The sequence below is a fragment of the Oncorhynchus masou genome, chromosome 13, assembly GCF_036934945.1.
Source record: "Oncorhynchus masou masou isolate Uvic2021 chromosome 13, UVic_Omas_1.1, whole genome shotgun sequence".
Lineage (NCBI taxonomy): Eukaryota > Metazoa > Chordata > Actinopteri > Salmoniformes > Salmonidae > Oncorhynchus > Oncorhynchus masou.
Window position 1 is genome coordinate 42,401,524 of NC_088224.1, and position 16,697 is coordinate 42,418,220.

The window sequence follows — 16,697 nt, forward strand, 5'->3', positions numbered from 1 at the left end:
AATCAGCAGGGGATCAAGTACTTTTTCCCCTCACTGTATATCAGACCGTATACCAACGGGTATGACAAAATATTTATTTTTACCGCTCTAATTACATTGGTAACCAGTTTATAATAGCAATAAGACACACCTGGGATTTATGGTATATGGCCAATATACCACGGCTAAGGGCTGTTTCCAGGCACTATGCGTTGTGCAGAAGAACAGCCCTTGGCTGAACACCCTCTCTGGCCTTGTTGCTTAATTATAACATCATTGATTGACAGGGCGACAGGTAGCCTAGTGGTTAGTGTTGGACTAGTGACCGAAAGGTTGTTTGATATAATCCCTGAGCTGACAAGGTAAAAATCCGTCGTTCTACCCCTGAACAAGGCAGTTAACCCACTGTTCCTAAGCCATCATTGTAAATAAGAATTAGTTCTTAACTGACTTACGTAGTTAAATAAAAGGTAAAAAAAATAATAATGGATCTGAAGAGATGGTACAGTAAATACTTAATTATGAAAATGTGCTTGTGTGGGTCCCGATGTGTTTGCATTTTCCAAATCGATATGTTTCTCTTCCCACAGGTGTGTCTGCGGTACTATGAGCATGAGTTTGTGGAGCTGGCGTGTCAGTATGTTTCTCTTCCCACAGGTGTGTCTGCGGTACTATGAGCATGAGTTTGTGGAGCTGGCGTGTCAGTATGTTTCTCTTCCCACAGGTGTGTCTGCGGTACTATGAGCATGAGTTTGTGGAGCTGGCGTGTCAGTGTCCAGCAGTAGTCTGCTGTCGATGCTCCCCAACTCAGAAAGCCCAGATTGTCCACCTTCTCAAGCAGCACACAGCCAACAGAACCTGTGCCATAGGTGAGCCCCTTTGCATCCTGGGTAAGACCCAGATGCATAACAACTAACCACTCTCATCCTTTGTATCAGACACAACTGCTACAATGATCTGTGTACAATGAATGCCAAATGATTAAATAAGTCAATTGTAGAAAATTTCTACCAGTAATAATACCTCACTAATTGAAAAAGAAGAAACTAGACCCAGTACGAGAAGGTACACACACCTATTATGTCCACAAGATGGCAATCAAACAGCACAAGCATCATTGTTAACATTGTTCTGTCATCATCCTGGAGCGTAAGCCTTATTTCCATATGGCTCTTTTACGTAATATTATTGAGCCTGTGGCTGATGTGTGGTCCTCTCTTGTCTCTCCCAGGTGATGGAGGTAATGATGTCAGTATGATCCAGGCAGCAGACTGTGGCATCGGCATTGAAGGAAAGGTAAACAACCCATATCACCATATCACTCCTCTTATCCTATCCACATATTATAACGTTAAATAGTCAAATCAAATGCTAAACCTGTTATGGGTGCCGTATTGAGTCGGTTATAGGGGTGTGTCCTTCCGTACAGTAACATTACACACTTATGCTCTCCCCATGCAGGAGGGGAAGCAGGCATCCCTGGCGGCAGATTTCTCCATCACTCAGTTTAAGCACATTGGCCGGCTGCTCATGGTCCACGGCAGGAACAGCTACAAGCGTTCAGCAGCCCTGGGCCAGTTTGTCATGCACCGAGGCATGATCATATCAACCATGCAGGTAACATACCTGAACATGTTTGTTACTAGTACTGAATATGGAAGGACTTGAATGAAATGTGCCTCATCTCTCCCTCTTTGCAGGCAGTGTTTTCCTCCATTTTCTACTTTGCATCAGTCCCTTTGTACCAGGGTTTTCTCATGGTTGGGTATGTGGTTGTCTATATTTCTACTGCAATTGTTTCCATTGGTGCGTACAGTATGTGCATGCATCTAAACATGAGGTGGTGAGACCCTTTCTATTGATGCACTGGTCCAGTGTTCTGTATTACCTCAGTCCTGTGTTCTCCCCTTCTGTGCAGGTATTCTACCATCTACACGATGTTCCCTGTATTTTCCCTGGTGCTTGACCAGGACGTGAAGCCAGAGATGGCTCTGCTATACCCTGAGCTTTACAAAGACCTCACCAAGGTAAAATGGCAACCTCTCCTATATAATACAGGCTGACGGGGAATGGATGGTCAATTTACTCTATTTTCATTAAGAGTTTAACAGGTTAAAGTGAATTCAAAAGTTGTGTTTTGTGGTTTGACAGGAATTAGATTATGATGTCTGCAATTCTGTATTTTTCTCTTCTTCTAGGGTCGTTCCTTGTCTTTCAAGACTTTTCTCATTTGGGTGTTGATCAGTATTTACCAAGGTAAGAGAATTGACAGGATACTGCAGCTTTCTGAGTTAATTTCCAGGTGTACAGTTCTAACGATGGATACTAACACACAGGGAGGGTGCTTCTAAACATGATGGATACTAACACACAGGGGAGGGTGCTTCTAAACATGATGGATATTATGAAGATGGATACTAACACACAGGGGAGGATGCTTCTAAACATTATGGATACTAACACACAGGGGAGGGTGCTTCTAAACATGATGGATATTATGAAGATGGATACTAACACACAGGGGAGGGTGCTTCTAAACATGATGGATATTATGAAGATGATGGATACTAACACAGGGGAGGGTGCTTCTAAACATGATGGATACTAACACACAGGGGAGGGTGCTTCTAAACATGATGGATACTAACACACAGGGGAGGGTGCTTCTAAACATGATGGATATTATGAAGGTGGATACTAACACACAGGGGAGGGTGCTTCTAAACATGATGGACATGATGGATACAAACACACATGGGAGGGTGCTTCTAAACATGATGGACATTATGAACATGATAGATACTAACACACAGGGGAGGGTGCTTCTAAACATGATGGATATTATGAAGATGGATACTAACACACAGGGGAGGATGCTTCTAAACATTATGGATATCATGAAGATGGATACTAACACACAGGGGAGGGTGCTTCTAAACATGATGGACACTAACACACAGGGGAGGGTGCTTCTAAACATTAAGGATATTATGAAGATGATGGATACTAACACACAGGGGAGGGTGCTTCTAAACATGATGGACATTATGAAGATGATGGATACTAACACACAGGGGAGGGTGCTTCTAAACATAATGGACATGATGGATACTAACACACAGGGGAAGGTGCTTCTAAACATTATGGATATTATGAAGATGGATACTAACACACAGGGGAGGGTGCTTCTGAACATGATGGATATTATGAAGATGATGGATATTATGAAGATGATGGATACTAACACATAGGGGACGGTGCTTCTAAACATGATGGACATTATGAAGATGATAGATACTAACACACAGGGGAGGGTGCTTCTAAACATGATGGATATTATGAAGATGGATACTAACACACAGGGGAGGATGCTTCTAAACATTATGGATATTATGAAGATGATGGATACTAAACACACAGGGGAGGGTGCTTCTAAACATGATGGACATGATGGATACTAATACACAGGGGAGGGTGCTTCTAAACATTAAGGATATTATGAAGATGATGGACACTAACACACAGGGGAGGGTGCTTCTAAACATGATGGACATGATGGATACTAACACACAGGGGAGGGTGCTTCTAAACATTATGGATATTATGAAGATGGATACTAACACACAGGGGAGGGTGCTTCTGAACATGATGGATATTATGAAGATGATGGATACTAACACACAGGGGAGGGTGCTTCTAAACATGATGGATATTATGAAGATGATGGATACTAACACACAGGGGAAGGTGCTTCTAAACATGATGGATATTATGAAGATGATGGATACTAACACACAAGGGAGGGTGCTTCTAAACATTATGGATATTATGAAGATGATGGATACTAACACACAGGGGAGGGTGCTTCTAAACATGATGGATATTATGAAGATGATGGATACTAACACAGGGGAGGGTGTTTCTAAACATGATGGACATGATGGATACTAACACACAGGGGAGGGTGCTTCTAAACATGATGGATATTATGAAGATGATGGATACTAACACACAGGGGAGGGTGCTTCGAAACATGATGGACATGATGGATACAAACACACAGGGGAGGGTGCTTCTAAACATGATGGACATGATGGATACAAACACACAGGGGAGGGTGCTTCTAAACATGATGGATATTATGAAGATGATGGATACTAACACACAGGGGAGGGTGCTTCTAAACATGATGGATATTATGAAGATGATGGATACTAACACACAGGGGAGGGTGCTTCTAAACATTATGGATATTATGAAGATGATGGATACTAACACAGGGGAGGGTGCTTCTAAACATGATGGATATTATGAAGATGATGGATACTAACACACGGGGAGGGTGCTTCTAAACATGATGGATATTATGAAGATGATGGATACTATAACACAGGGGAGGGTGCTTCTAAACATGATGGATATTATGAAGATGATGGATACTAACACACAGGGGAGGGTGCTTCTAAACATGATGGATATTATGAAGATGATGGATACTAACACACGGGGAGGGTGCTTCTAAACATGATTGATATTATGAAGATGATGGATACTAACACACAGGGGAAGGTGCTTCTAAACATGATGGATATTATGAAGATGATGGATACTAACACACGGGGAGAGTGCTTCTAAACATGATGGATATTATGAAGATGATGGATATTATGAAGATGATGGATACTAACACACAGGGGAAGGTGCTTCTAAACATGATGGATATTATGAAGATGATAGATACTAACACACAGGGGAGGGTGCTTCTAAACATGATGGATATTATGAAGATGATGGATACTAACACACGGGGGAGGGTGCTTCTAAACATGATGGATATTATGAAGATGATGAATACTAACACACGAGGGAGGGTGCTTCTAAACATGATGGATATTATGAAGATGATGGATACTAACACACGGGGGAGGGTGCTTCTAAACATGATGGATATTATGAAGATGATGGATACTAACACGGGAGGGTGCTTCTAAACATGATGGACATTATGAAGATGCTGCATACTAACACACGGGGGAGGGTGCTTCTAAACATGATGGATATTATGAAGATGGATACTAACACACAGGGGAGGGTGCTTCTAAACATTATAGATATTATGAAGATGTTGGATACTAAACACGCAGGGGAGGGTGCTTCTAAACATTATAGATATTATGAAGATGTTGGATACTAAACACACAGGGGAGGGTGCTTCTAAACATTATAGATATTATGAAGATGTTGGATACTAAACACACGGGAGGGTGCTTCTAAACATTACGGATATTATGAAGATGTTGGCCAGGTGCACAACTCTTATATCCAAATGATCCATCCGCACAATAAGGCAGCTCTTCTGAAAGCAACCTGAACGAAGCTCAGCTTAAACACCTTTTATTACTGACCGTCCAGGCACCACACTTATATTTCATCATTTTTACTATGTGCGATACCGTCAGTCCCCTGGCTCCCTGACTCTCAGACAGTCCTGTTTCTCAGTAGCTTAGGTTTCCAAGCATCATCTGCAGTTACACGCAGGCTTTTGTCTGTCCAGTAAATCGATATTTCTGTAATCGCTAAGCCATGCAGCGTATTGAGAAAGATCTATGTTCTCACTGAAGCGTCACTTCCTGACAGCTCTCGTTTTTTAATTAAAGGTCTATTACCAAAGTCCAATGAAAAACAGGGAGATATGAGGGGGGAGAAGAAATATCAGGCCACGATCGTTGGTTTTAATTTATTACAGAGTTTAACTCCCAGGAATGCACTGTATGTAGACTGTATGGAAAAGGCAATTATGTGATCAGTAATAGGCCATTAAGCTCAATTTGCTGTGTGTTATAATTACATGAAAGGCTATCAAAATACAGTAGGCACCACTATAGAATTGATGAATGAGTGTCAAGCTACAGTACTCAGTGGTTTACCTGGTTGGTTTTTGGATACACTTGGACCTATTGTCTGTTTGCCCTCATAAATACTGTAATTGAGTCAGATCCTGTGTCTTAAGACTTACTTGAATCCTAATACATATTTTGAATAACAGACTTTCAGTGAGCAATGGGGATCAAAGTAACTTAAGAAGTAAACCAAAACAAAGGCCTAATGTACTTGTCATATTTGGTTCCCTAAAAGAATAAGCCGGTACATTTTATTTTAGGTCTTATTGTTATTAACTAGAAACAATTTGATTGTAGTTGATGACTAGAATTCATTGTAGTTGATCATTCTCTAGTTTCTTTCTCAAGCTGGTTAACCTGTCTGGTAGCGGAACCCCTCGCCAACAGCCAATGAAGTTAACCTGTTATTCAACCAGTACTACGTCACTAACACTTCTTCGTGGCGCCCCCAGGTGGCATCCTGATGTATGGCGCACTGGTGTTGTTTGAGTCTGAGTTTGTGCACGTGGTGGCCATCTCCTTCACTGCGCTGATCCTCACCGAGCTGCTCATGGTGGCGCTCAACATCCGTACCTGGCACTGGCTCATGGTGCTAGCAGAGTTCCTCAGTCTGGGCTGCTACATAGCCTCGCTTGCCTTCCTCAATGAGTACTTCGGTAAGCAAATGTTGTTTACCTGAGGGGAAAAAACAACTCAATTAAATGTTATTTATCCCCTTAGGGCCAAAGTAAAAAAACAAAAAATATTATGCTGTTTGCTATTGTGCTGATAAGTGTTGAGGGAAAATTATTTGTTGTTGCTCTTTGCTTTTTGTTATGTGGAGGGCAGTTTTTTACGAACACTTTAATCTTGTAGTGGAACAGTCTCAGCCTTTGCACTACAGCTTGTGTGTTTTAGTTTGATGCACTTATGTTTATGAGTTAACCCAATTATACCTTGGAGGTCTGTGCTTTGTTCGTGTCTGCCATCTTTTCTCTCCCTCTCCCCTTCTCCCTCGCTCGCTCCTGTATTACTTTCCCTGTTTTTTTCTCTCTCATGCACTCATTTGGTCTCTCTCTCTCTGCTGCTTATCCTCTCCTTTGCTACTGTATGTGTCCTTGGGACAGGCATAGGCAGAGTGTCCTTTGGAGCATTTCTGGGTAGGTGTGCAGCACTGGAAACGCTACCTCTTCTCTTCCACTTCCTTTTCACACTCTCTTCTCATCACTGTTTTTGACCATGCTGTGACTGCTCAGCACTGTTCACATTCCTTTAGTGACCAGACTCTGACCATGTCTTTTGCAGCCATATTTGATGTGACGTATTGAGCATATTTTCCTGCTACTTATATTGTTTTACCATTCCACTCAGTGATGTCTCATTCCAGGCATGTGTGCAAAAGCTCTTTTAAACAGATAGCATGGATCCATAATTATCAACCAAATCTTTTGAATAAAGTGATAATAAATTAATGTATATCAACATGTTAGTGCCTTGCACATATTGTATGTGCCGTTATTTGGACAGATTTCTAACCTGTGTTTTTTTTATTTTTATCCCAGACCTGGGCTTCATCACGACACCAGCCTTCCTTTGGAAGGTGTCAGTGATCACCGTCGTCAGCTGTCTCCCTCTCTATATCATCAAATACCTGAAGCGCAAGTTCTCACCACCCAGCTACTCCAAGCTGTCCTCATGAGCCATTTTAAGCTCTATCCTGCTCAGACAACTCCCCTAATTATCTTTCTCGTGCTCTCTATGATTCCAACCTTTCTTTTCAGTGCTTTTTGAACTGGTCCACAGTGATTGACAGACAGGGAACCTAAAGAGGTCACTAGAAGCAACAACATGAGTAGAGTATTGTATGGATTCATGTCACTGGAATGTGGTAATACTTGTAAAGACAGCACCACACAAATGCTAAAAAGGGACAGGGAAGGGGTAAAAACAGAACAAATAACCCTTTGAGGCACTGGACGGGAAGGCTCGAGTCAATTTGCCTTCTGCACTTCCAACCCAATTGCTTCAAGTGTCTTTTTAATTTTTATAACTCGATAACTATGGTTTCCGCGTTTAACTTTTTGTATATGTAGTTCTGCATTAAAAAGTGTTTTATTCAACTTTATTAATCTCTGTGCTGAGTAGAGGAGATACCAGTATGATGGTTTAATTTGTGATTTACAACTTTGATTCCTACGAACTTAACGCGTGCACCATTTTACTACTGTACCCTGACGCTTAACTGTACTTACAATAACGGTCAGGGTTTATCTTTCTTTTACTTTTTTCAACATTGTAGAAAAAATAGTGAAGACATCAAAACTATGAAATAACACATATGGAATCATGTAGTAACAAATATATTTCTCTATTTGATATTCTTCAAATAGCCACCCTTTGCCTTGATGACAGATTTGCACACTTTTGGCATTCTCTCAACCAGCTTCACCTGGAATGCTGTTCCAACAGTCTTGGGAGTTCCCACATGCTGCGCACTTGTTGGCTGCTTTTCCTTCACTCTGCTGTCCGACTCATCCCAAACCATCTTAATTTGGTTGAGGTCGGGGGATTGCCAGGTCATCTGATGCAGCACTTCATCACTCTCCTTCTTGGCAAAATAGTGCTTACACAGACTTGGAGGTGTGTTGGGTCATTGTCCTGTTGAAAAACAAATGATAGTGGCACTAAGCGCAAACCAGATGGGATGGCGTATCACTGCCGAATGCTGTGGTAGCCATGCTGGTTAGATGTGCCTTGAATTCTAAATAAATCACAGACAGTATCACCAGCAAATAACCCCCACACCATCACACCACCTCCTCCATGCGTCACGGTGGGAAATACACATGCGGAGATCATCCGTTCACCCACACCACGTCTCACAAAGACATGGTGGTTGGAACCAAAAATGTCTAATTTGGACCTTAGACCAAAGGACAAATTTTCACCGGTCTAATGTCCATTGCTCCTGTTTCTTGGCCCAACCAAGTCTCTTCTTCTTATTGGTGTCCTTTACTAGTGGTTTCTTTGCAGCAATTCAACCATGAAAGCCTGATTCACACAGTCTCCTCTGACCGGTTGATGTTGAGATGTCTGTTACTTGAACTCTGTGAATGTTTTTTTTATTTGGGCTGCAGTTTCTGAGACTGGTGACTATAAGGAACTTATCCTCTGCAGCAGAACTAACTCTGAAATGTTCCGCGTTGACAGACCTTCATGTCTTAAAGTAATGATGGACTGTATTTTCTCTAGTCTTATTTGAGTTGTTCTTGCCATCATATGGACTTTGTTTTTTTTGCCAAAAAGGGCTATCTTCTGTAAACCCCCCTACCTTGTCACAGCACAACTGATTGGCTCAAACACATTAAGAAGGAAAGAATTCAACAATTTAACTTTTAACAAGGCACACCTGTTTATTGAAATGCATTCCAGGTGACTACCTCATGAAGCTGGTTGAGAGAATGCTAAGAATCTCAAATATAAAATATAATTGGATTTGTTTAACACTTTTTTGGTTACTAGATGATTCCATATGTGTTATTTCATAGTTTTGATGTCTTCACTATTATTCTACAATGTAGAAAATAGTAAAAATAAAGAACAACCGTTGAATGAGTAGGTGTTCTAAACCTTTTAACCGGTAGTGTACTTAGGGAAAATGTACATTAACCAAAATAAGCTACATTTTGCAAATAAAAGTGCAAATTATTTGTTCTGGGAACAACACCCAACTGGCTTTGGATGTTCTCTCTTTGTACAATAAGTCCTTTACATTTCCAGATGCTGAATATCATATCAAATATCTTCATGAATTCCTGAGAGTAGAAACCAGCACTCCATAGTTAATTTGATTTAGGCAATTGTATTCCTTGCATCCTGGCCTTGAACACAGTGTATTACGCTATCGGGATGTGTATTTGTCATTGGCTGCCAGCCCTGGTTGCTGGACATGCCAGTTTGCGTTTGTGCCTCATTGTTTGATTGTTGCGTTTGGAAAACGGCTCTCATAGCTCCGATTTGTCAATCACAGGATAAGATAGACTAGCTAGAGTAATTCTGTTTCTTATTTGAAAGATCTCCTGGGCCAGCAGCTTGACCACAAGGGATATATATACCTTGCTGTAACCACTCACTTCTGACAATATTTCACAATGACCACTGTTCTTTCTCAATCTTAAACAACCACAGAATATTAAGGCTGTAGTTTTGTAGGCATCCTCTGACAATTACTAATATGACAGTATCTTTATTAACCTCTGATCATGTCTTCTGGGCTTGAGATGAAGCTGACTTCACCCTGCTATGGACGCAAAGACGAAACCTGACAGCGGTTTGGGGGAATGAGTTTTATCATTCTTGCCATGTTAGTGTGTGTGTTTAGTTAGATATAAATGCCTAGTCCAAACACAATTGAATACATGTATCACGATGCTCACACTGATCTATTTTCCTGATTGTCTTTGTCTGTACAGTAAGTGTTGTATATTTCTCTGTGGGAGAGGTTGCCATGTTTTTGTATCCCATTTGAGTTGAACTCAGGTAAATCATTCCTGTATGTCCTGAATAGTCTGAATAGAATTGTGGCAACCATACTGTACACAGCAACGCTGTATGAGACAGACTGGGCTGTTGTGTTTATTTATGAGTGAAGTATGGACATGGCTGTCATTGTAATACAAATATATATTTTCTAAGTTAACTTGATCCCAATTGTCTAACGATGTGTTTTCTGTTGATACTTGTGCTCGGTTTGTATGGTGTTAATCAGGTTTAATCTGTTGAGGACATGCATTCTATGTCATAGACTGCAATTTATGGTATTACTATTGATTAATGAGCAATAAATTGACATTTTAACAAATAATTGCTTCATATGGTGTGATTGCTTAACAACCGTAAGGTCCTTTACTACTTTAGCCCATAGAAACGCATTCATAAATGGCTAAAAAGACAGCCGGAAAGAAAGTAGATCAGAATCAGTGGCGACCATCATTCAGAGTCCCACCTGTTTTGAGCCCTACATTTTTAGCAACAAAATAAATGATCTATATATATTTTTTGGGAGTGGGGTCTTGACAATTTTGCATGTTATTTTGGCATTAAAACTTGTCACACATGAAGTTTGCAAACAATGTAAAAAAATATATATCATTGAGTTAATAAAGCTGCATACAAACATGGTCTCTTTTTTTGCTTACTTGAGTAAGGCAGCTCCAAAATGCAGGTGTTTCAGTCTAGCTCAGTGCATTCTGTGGTGGTGGGGCAAGCCAGCAGAAAATAGGAGCATTGCGCTGTGATTGGCTCAGTGTTCTGTCACTTATGGGGACACTACATCACAGGCCAAGTCTAAGTCCTTAGTAAGGGTAGACATCGAACATTTAAGCCCTTTGGGTCCTGCCATAGATTACATACACTCAATTAGTATTTGGTTGCTTTAAATTGCTTAACTAGGGTCCATTTGGAAGACCCATTTGCGACCAAGCTTTAACTTCCTAACTGATGTCTTGAGATGTTGCTTCAATATATCCGCATAATTTTCCATCCTCATGATGCCATCTAGTTTGTGAAGTGCACCAGTCCCTCCTGCAGCAAAGCACCCCCACAACATGATGCTGCCACCCCCGTGCTTCACGGTTGGGATGGTGTTCTTCGGCTTGCATGCCCCTCCCGTTTTCCTCCAAACATATCAATGGTCATTATGGCCAAACTGTTCTATTTTTGTTTCATCAGACCAGAGGACATTTCTCCAAAAAGTACAATCTTTGTCCCCATGTGCAGTTGCAAACCGGTTTTGGAGCAGTGGCTTCTTTCTTGCTGAGCGGCCTTTCAGGTTGTGTCGATATAGGACTCATTTTTAATGTGGATACAGATACTTTTGTTCCGGTTTCCTCCAGCACCTTCACAAGGTTCTTTGCTGTTCTGGGATTGATCATCTCTAGGAGACAGAACACATCTCCTTCCTGAGCGCTATGATGGCTGCGTGGTCCCATGGTATTTATACTAGCATACTATTGTTTGTACAGATGAACGTGGTACCTTCAGGCGTTTGGAAATTGCTCCCAAGGATGAACCAGACTTGTGAAGGTCTACAATTTTTTTCTGAGGTCTTGGCTGATTTCTTTTGATTTTTCCCATGATGTCAAGCAAAGATGCACTGAGTTTGAAGGTAGGCCTTGAAATACATCCACAGGTACACCTCCACTTGACTCAAATGATGTCAATAAGCCTATCAGAAGCTTCTAAATCTATGACATTTTCTGGAATTTTCCAAGCTGTTTAAAGGCACAGTCAACTTAGTGTGTGTAACTTCTGTCCCACTGGAATTGTGATACAGTGAATTTTAAGTGAAATAATCTGTCTGTAAACAATTGTGGGAAAGATTACTTGTGTCATGCACAACGTAGATGTCCTAACCAACTTGTCAAAACTATAGTTTGTTTGTAAGAAATGTGTGGAGTGGTTGAATGTTGAGTTTTATTGACTCCAACCTTGGTGTATGTAAACTTCCGACTTCAACTGTACGTGATCCTAGGGGCATTGGCAAACACAATGTAAGTAACTTAATTTATGTGCCCCGAATTGCACGAATACCTCTGTTTATCCTACAGTTATTGTATGCAGTAATCATTAGCCTATGAACCAGAGTTAGACTGCTTGCACTGAGGCGGTGTGCCCTAGTAGGAAGACCACTTTGTGCAGCTCACCCTGCACAATCAGCTCCAATACATGAGTAAGTCTACTTCAGATAAGCTTCCCAGTAAAGCATTAAAAACAACCAAGCAAAAGAAAAGTGCTAAAAATAGCTCATATTATCATAACCCGGAGGATGCAGATGACATTCATATTCTATCTCTGAAACATCACTTAGATAATACATTTGACGATGCAGTGGTAGCAATAGCCGGTTATAACATCTACCAAAAATACAGAAATGTCAACGGTGGGCGGTGTTGCGGTCTATATTCAGAACCACATTCCTGTAAATCTTAGAGATGATCTAATGTTAAATGCTGTTGAAGTAATATGGCTACAGGTTCATCTGGTCTGGCCCAGGAGTGTGAAGGTGAACGGAAAGGCACTGAAGTAACAAACTGCCTTTGCTGTCTCTGCCTGGCCGTTCCCATCTCTCCACTGGGATTTTCTGTCTCAATACCTATTACGGGGGCTGTCATTGGCTTACTGGTGCTCTTCCATGCCGTCCCTCGGAGGTGTGCGCCACTTGAGTGGGTTGAGTCACTGACGTGATCTTCCTGTCTGGGTTGGCGCCCCCCCTCTGGTTTGTGCCTTGGGGGAGACCTTCTTGGGCTATACTCTGCCTTGTCTCAGGGTAGTAAGATGGTGGTTGAAGATGTCCCTCCAGTGGTGTGGGGGCTGTGCTTTGGCAAAGTGGGTGGGGTTATATCCTGGGGGGGGGGGGTCAGTCTGTTATATCTGGAGTATTTCTCCTGTCTTATCCGGTGTCCTGTGTGAATTTAAGTATGCTCTCTCTAATTCAATCTCTTTTTCTCTCTCTTTCTCTCGGAGGACCTGAACCCTTGGAACATGCCTTAGGACTACCTTGCCTGATCACTACTTGCTGTCCCCAGTCCACCTGGTTGTGCTGCTGTTCCAGTTTCAATTGTTCTGCCTGTGGCTATGGAACCCTGACCTGTTCACCGGTCGTGCTACCTTGTCCCAGACTTGCTGTTTTAAACTCTCTAGAGACAGCAGGTGTGGTAGAGATAATCTGAATGATCGGCTATGAAAAAGCCAACTGACATTTACCCCTGAGGTGCTGACCTATTGCACCATCAACAACCACTGTGATTATTGTTATCTGTCCTTGCTGATCATCTATGAACATCTTATCTGTTATCTCCACCCGGCACAGCCAGAAGAGGACTGGCCACCCCTCATGGCCTGGTTCCTCTCTAGATTTCTTCCTAGGTTCCGGCCTTTCTAGGGAGTTTTCCCTAGCCTCCGTGCTGCTGCTGTTGTTCTGGGATTGATCATCTCTAGGAGACAGAACACATCTCCTTCCTGAGCGCTATGATGGCTGCGTGGTCCCATGGTATTTATACTAGCATACTATTGTTTGTACAGATGAACGTGGTACCTTCAGGCATTTGGAAATATCTCCCAAGAATGAACCAGACTTGTGAAGGTCTACAATTTTTTTCTGAGGTCTTGGCTGATTTCTTTTGATTTTTCCCATGATGTCAAGCAAAGATGCACTGAGTTTGAAGGTAGGCCTTGAAATACATCCACAGGTACACCTCCACTTGACTCAAATGATGTCAATAAGCCTATCAGAAGCTTCTAAATCTATGACATTTTCTGGAATTTTCCAAGCTGTTTAAAGGCACAGTCAACTTAGTGTGTGTAACTTCTGTCCCACTGGAATTGTGATACAGTGAATTTTAAGTGAAATTTCTTCCTAGGTTCCGGCCTTTCTAGGGAGTTTTCCCTAGCCTCCGTGCTGCTGCACCTGTATTGCTTGCTATTTGGGGCTTTAGGCTGGGTTTCTGTACAGCGCTTTGACATCGGTTGATGTAAGAAGGGCTTTTTAAATACATTTGATTTGATGAGGGGAAGGTATTGAAAATAAGTCTGGCAGCCCAACTGATTGGCAAACGTACTGCAAATTTTAAAAATCATGTGACGAAATAAAAAATAAACTATACTATAAAACAAAGATACATAACATACAGAATTACAGTAAAAAGCTTTGGGACACCTTAAATGACATTTTGGGAAAAAAGGCCAACTCTGCTCCATCATTTATTGAATCAGATTGCTCATTCATCACAAAGCCCACTGATATTGCCAAGTACTTTAATGACTGTTTCATTGGCAAGATAAGCAAATCTAGGGATGACATGCCAGCAACAAACGCTGACACTACACATCCAAGTATATCGGACCAAATTATGAAAGACTAACTGTACTTTTGAATTCTGTAAAGTCAGTGTGGACGAGGTGAAAAAAGTATTGTTGTCTATCAACAATGTCAAGCCACCAGGGTCTGACAATCTGGATGGAAAATTACTGCGCATAATAACAGACGATATTGCCACTCCTATTTGCCACATATTCAATTTAAGCCTACTAGAAAGGCCTGGAGGGAAGCTAAAGTCATTCTGCTACCAAAGAATAGTAAAGCCCCCTTTACTGGCTCAAATAGCCGACCAATCAGCCTGTTACCAACCCTTCGTAAACTTCTGGCAAAAATGGTGTTTGACCAGATACAATGCTATTTCACAGTAAACAAATTGACAACAGACTTTCAGCACGCTTATAGAGAAGGACACTCAACAAGCACAGCACTTACACAAATGAGGGATGATTGGCTGAGAGTGATTGATGATAAAATTGTGGGGGCTGTCTTGTTAGTCTTCAGTGCAGCTTTTGACATTATCGATCATAGTCTGCTGCTGGAAAAACGTATGTTTTATGGCTTTACACCCCCTGCTATACTGTGGATAAAGACTTACTTGTCTAACAGAACAACAGAGGGTTTTCTTTAATGGACGGCTCTCATATATAATCCAGTTAGAATCAGGAATTCCCCAGGGTAGCTGTTTATTTTCAGTCTTTATGAATGACATGCCACTGACTTTGAGTAAAGCCAGAGTGTCTATATATGCGGATGACTCAACACTATACACGTCAGCTACTGCAGCAACTGAAATGACTGCAACAATAATAAAGTGCTGCTCTGCCTTTTTAACAACACTATCAACAAGGCAGATCCTACAGGACCTAGTTTCTACCTTCTTGACAACACTATCAACAAGGCAGGTCCTACAGGCCCTAGTTTTGGCGCACCTTGACTATTGTTCAGTCGTGTGGTCAAGTGCCACAAAAAAGGACTTAGGAACATTGCAATTGACTCAACAGGGCAGCACGGCTGGACCTTGTATGTACACAGAGAGCTAATATTAATAATAGGCATGTCAATCTCTCATTGGCTCAAAGTGGAGGAGAGATTGACTTCGTCACTACTTATATTTATGAGAGGTATTGTAGAATGCACCCAGCTGTCTGTTTGAACTACTGGCACACAGCTCGGACACCCATGCATACCCCACAAGATATTCCATCAGAGGTCTCTTCACAGTCCCCAAGTCCAGAACAGACTATGGGAGGCGCACAGTACTACATAGAACCATGACTACATGGAACTCTATTCCACATCAGGCAACTTATGCAAGCAGTAAAATTAGATTTAAAAAACAGATTACAAAACACCTTATCGAACAGCGCGGACTGTGAAGCAACACAAACATACACACATACACATGGATTTAGTACTGTAGATATGTGGTAGTGGTGGATTAGGGGCCTGAGGGACACGATGTGTTGTGAAATCTGTGAATGTATTGTAATGTTTTTTAAATTGTAGACACCGCCTTCATTTTGCTGGACCCCAGGAAGAGTAGCTGCTGTCTTGGCAGTAGCTAATGGGGATTCATAATAAATACAAATACAAAATATGTACAGTAGCTTTGATTGGATTGATCATGTAATTTCTTTCAAAGTCTTAGCTAGTAAGCTAGCAGTCATCCTCATGAATTAAGTCGACAATCTTCTGGCAGATCTTTTTAATCCTTGTCATATGAAGAGAAATAAGGAAGAAAAATTATAGATGAAACGTATCGGTGCTCATCGGCCATTGGACATAAACATTACACAACAAGTTGGAAATCGCTAATTCAACAATGAGTGGTTTGGAAGGAATCAGTGGCTAACTGCAAGTATTACAAAGCAATCATTAGCCTGCTATTTAATGGGTTGGCTGTGTTTTTTTTCAGAGTTCCCACCGTAAATCCAGAGAATGCCAGACTTTGATGACAAAAT

At 41.4% G+C, this 16,697-nt stretch overlaps 1 protein-coding gene across 1 annotated transcript in view; it reads left to right on the forward strand.

Annotated features, from left to right (window-relative positions):
• Positions 1 to 11,034, forward strand: part of atp9b (ATPase phospholipid transporting 9B) — a 55,771-nt gene extending 44,737 nt beyond the window's left edge. Inside the window, exons 22-29 of the mRNA XM_064983929.1 lie at positions 704 to 848; positions 1,211 to 1,275; positions 1,441 to 1,596; positions 1,680 to 1,744; positions 1,898 to 2,006; positions 2,178 to 2,235; positions 6,332 to 6,535; positions 7,421 to 11,034. Coding sequence (XP_064840001.1) covers positions 704 to 848; positions 1,211 to 1,275; positions 1,441 to 1,596; positions 1,680 to 1,744; positions 1,898 to 2,006; positions 2,178 to 2,235; positions 6,332 to 6,535; positions 7,421 to 7,557 — 939 coding nt within the window. The 3' untranslated portion in view covers positions 7,558 to 11,034. The remainder of the gene's footprint in view (positions 1 to 703; positions 849 to 1,210; positions 1,276 to 1,440; positions 1,597 to 1,679; positions 1,745 to 1,897; positions 2,007 to 2,177; positions 2,236 to 6,331; positions 6,536 to 7,420) is intronic.
• Positions 11,035 to 16,697: the final 5,663 nt, after the last annotated feature.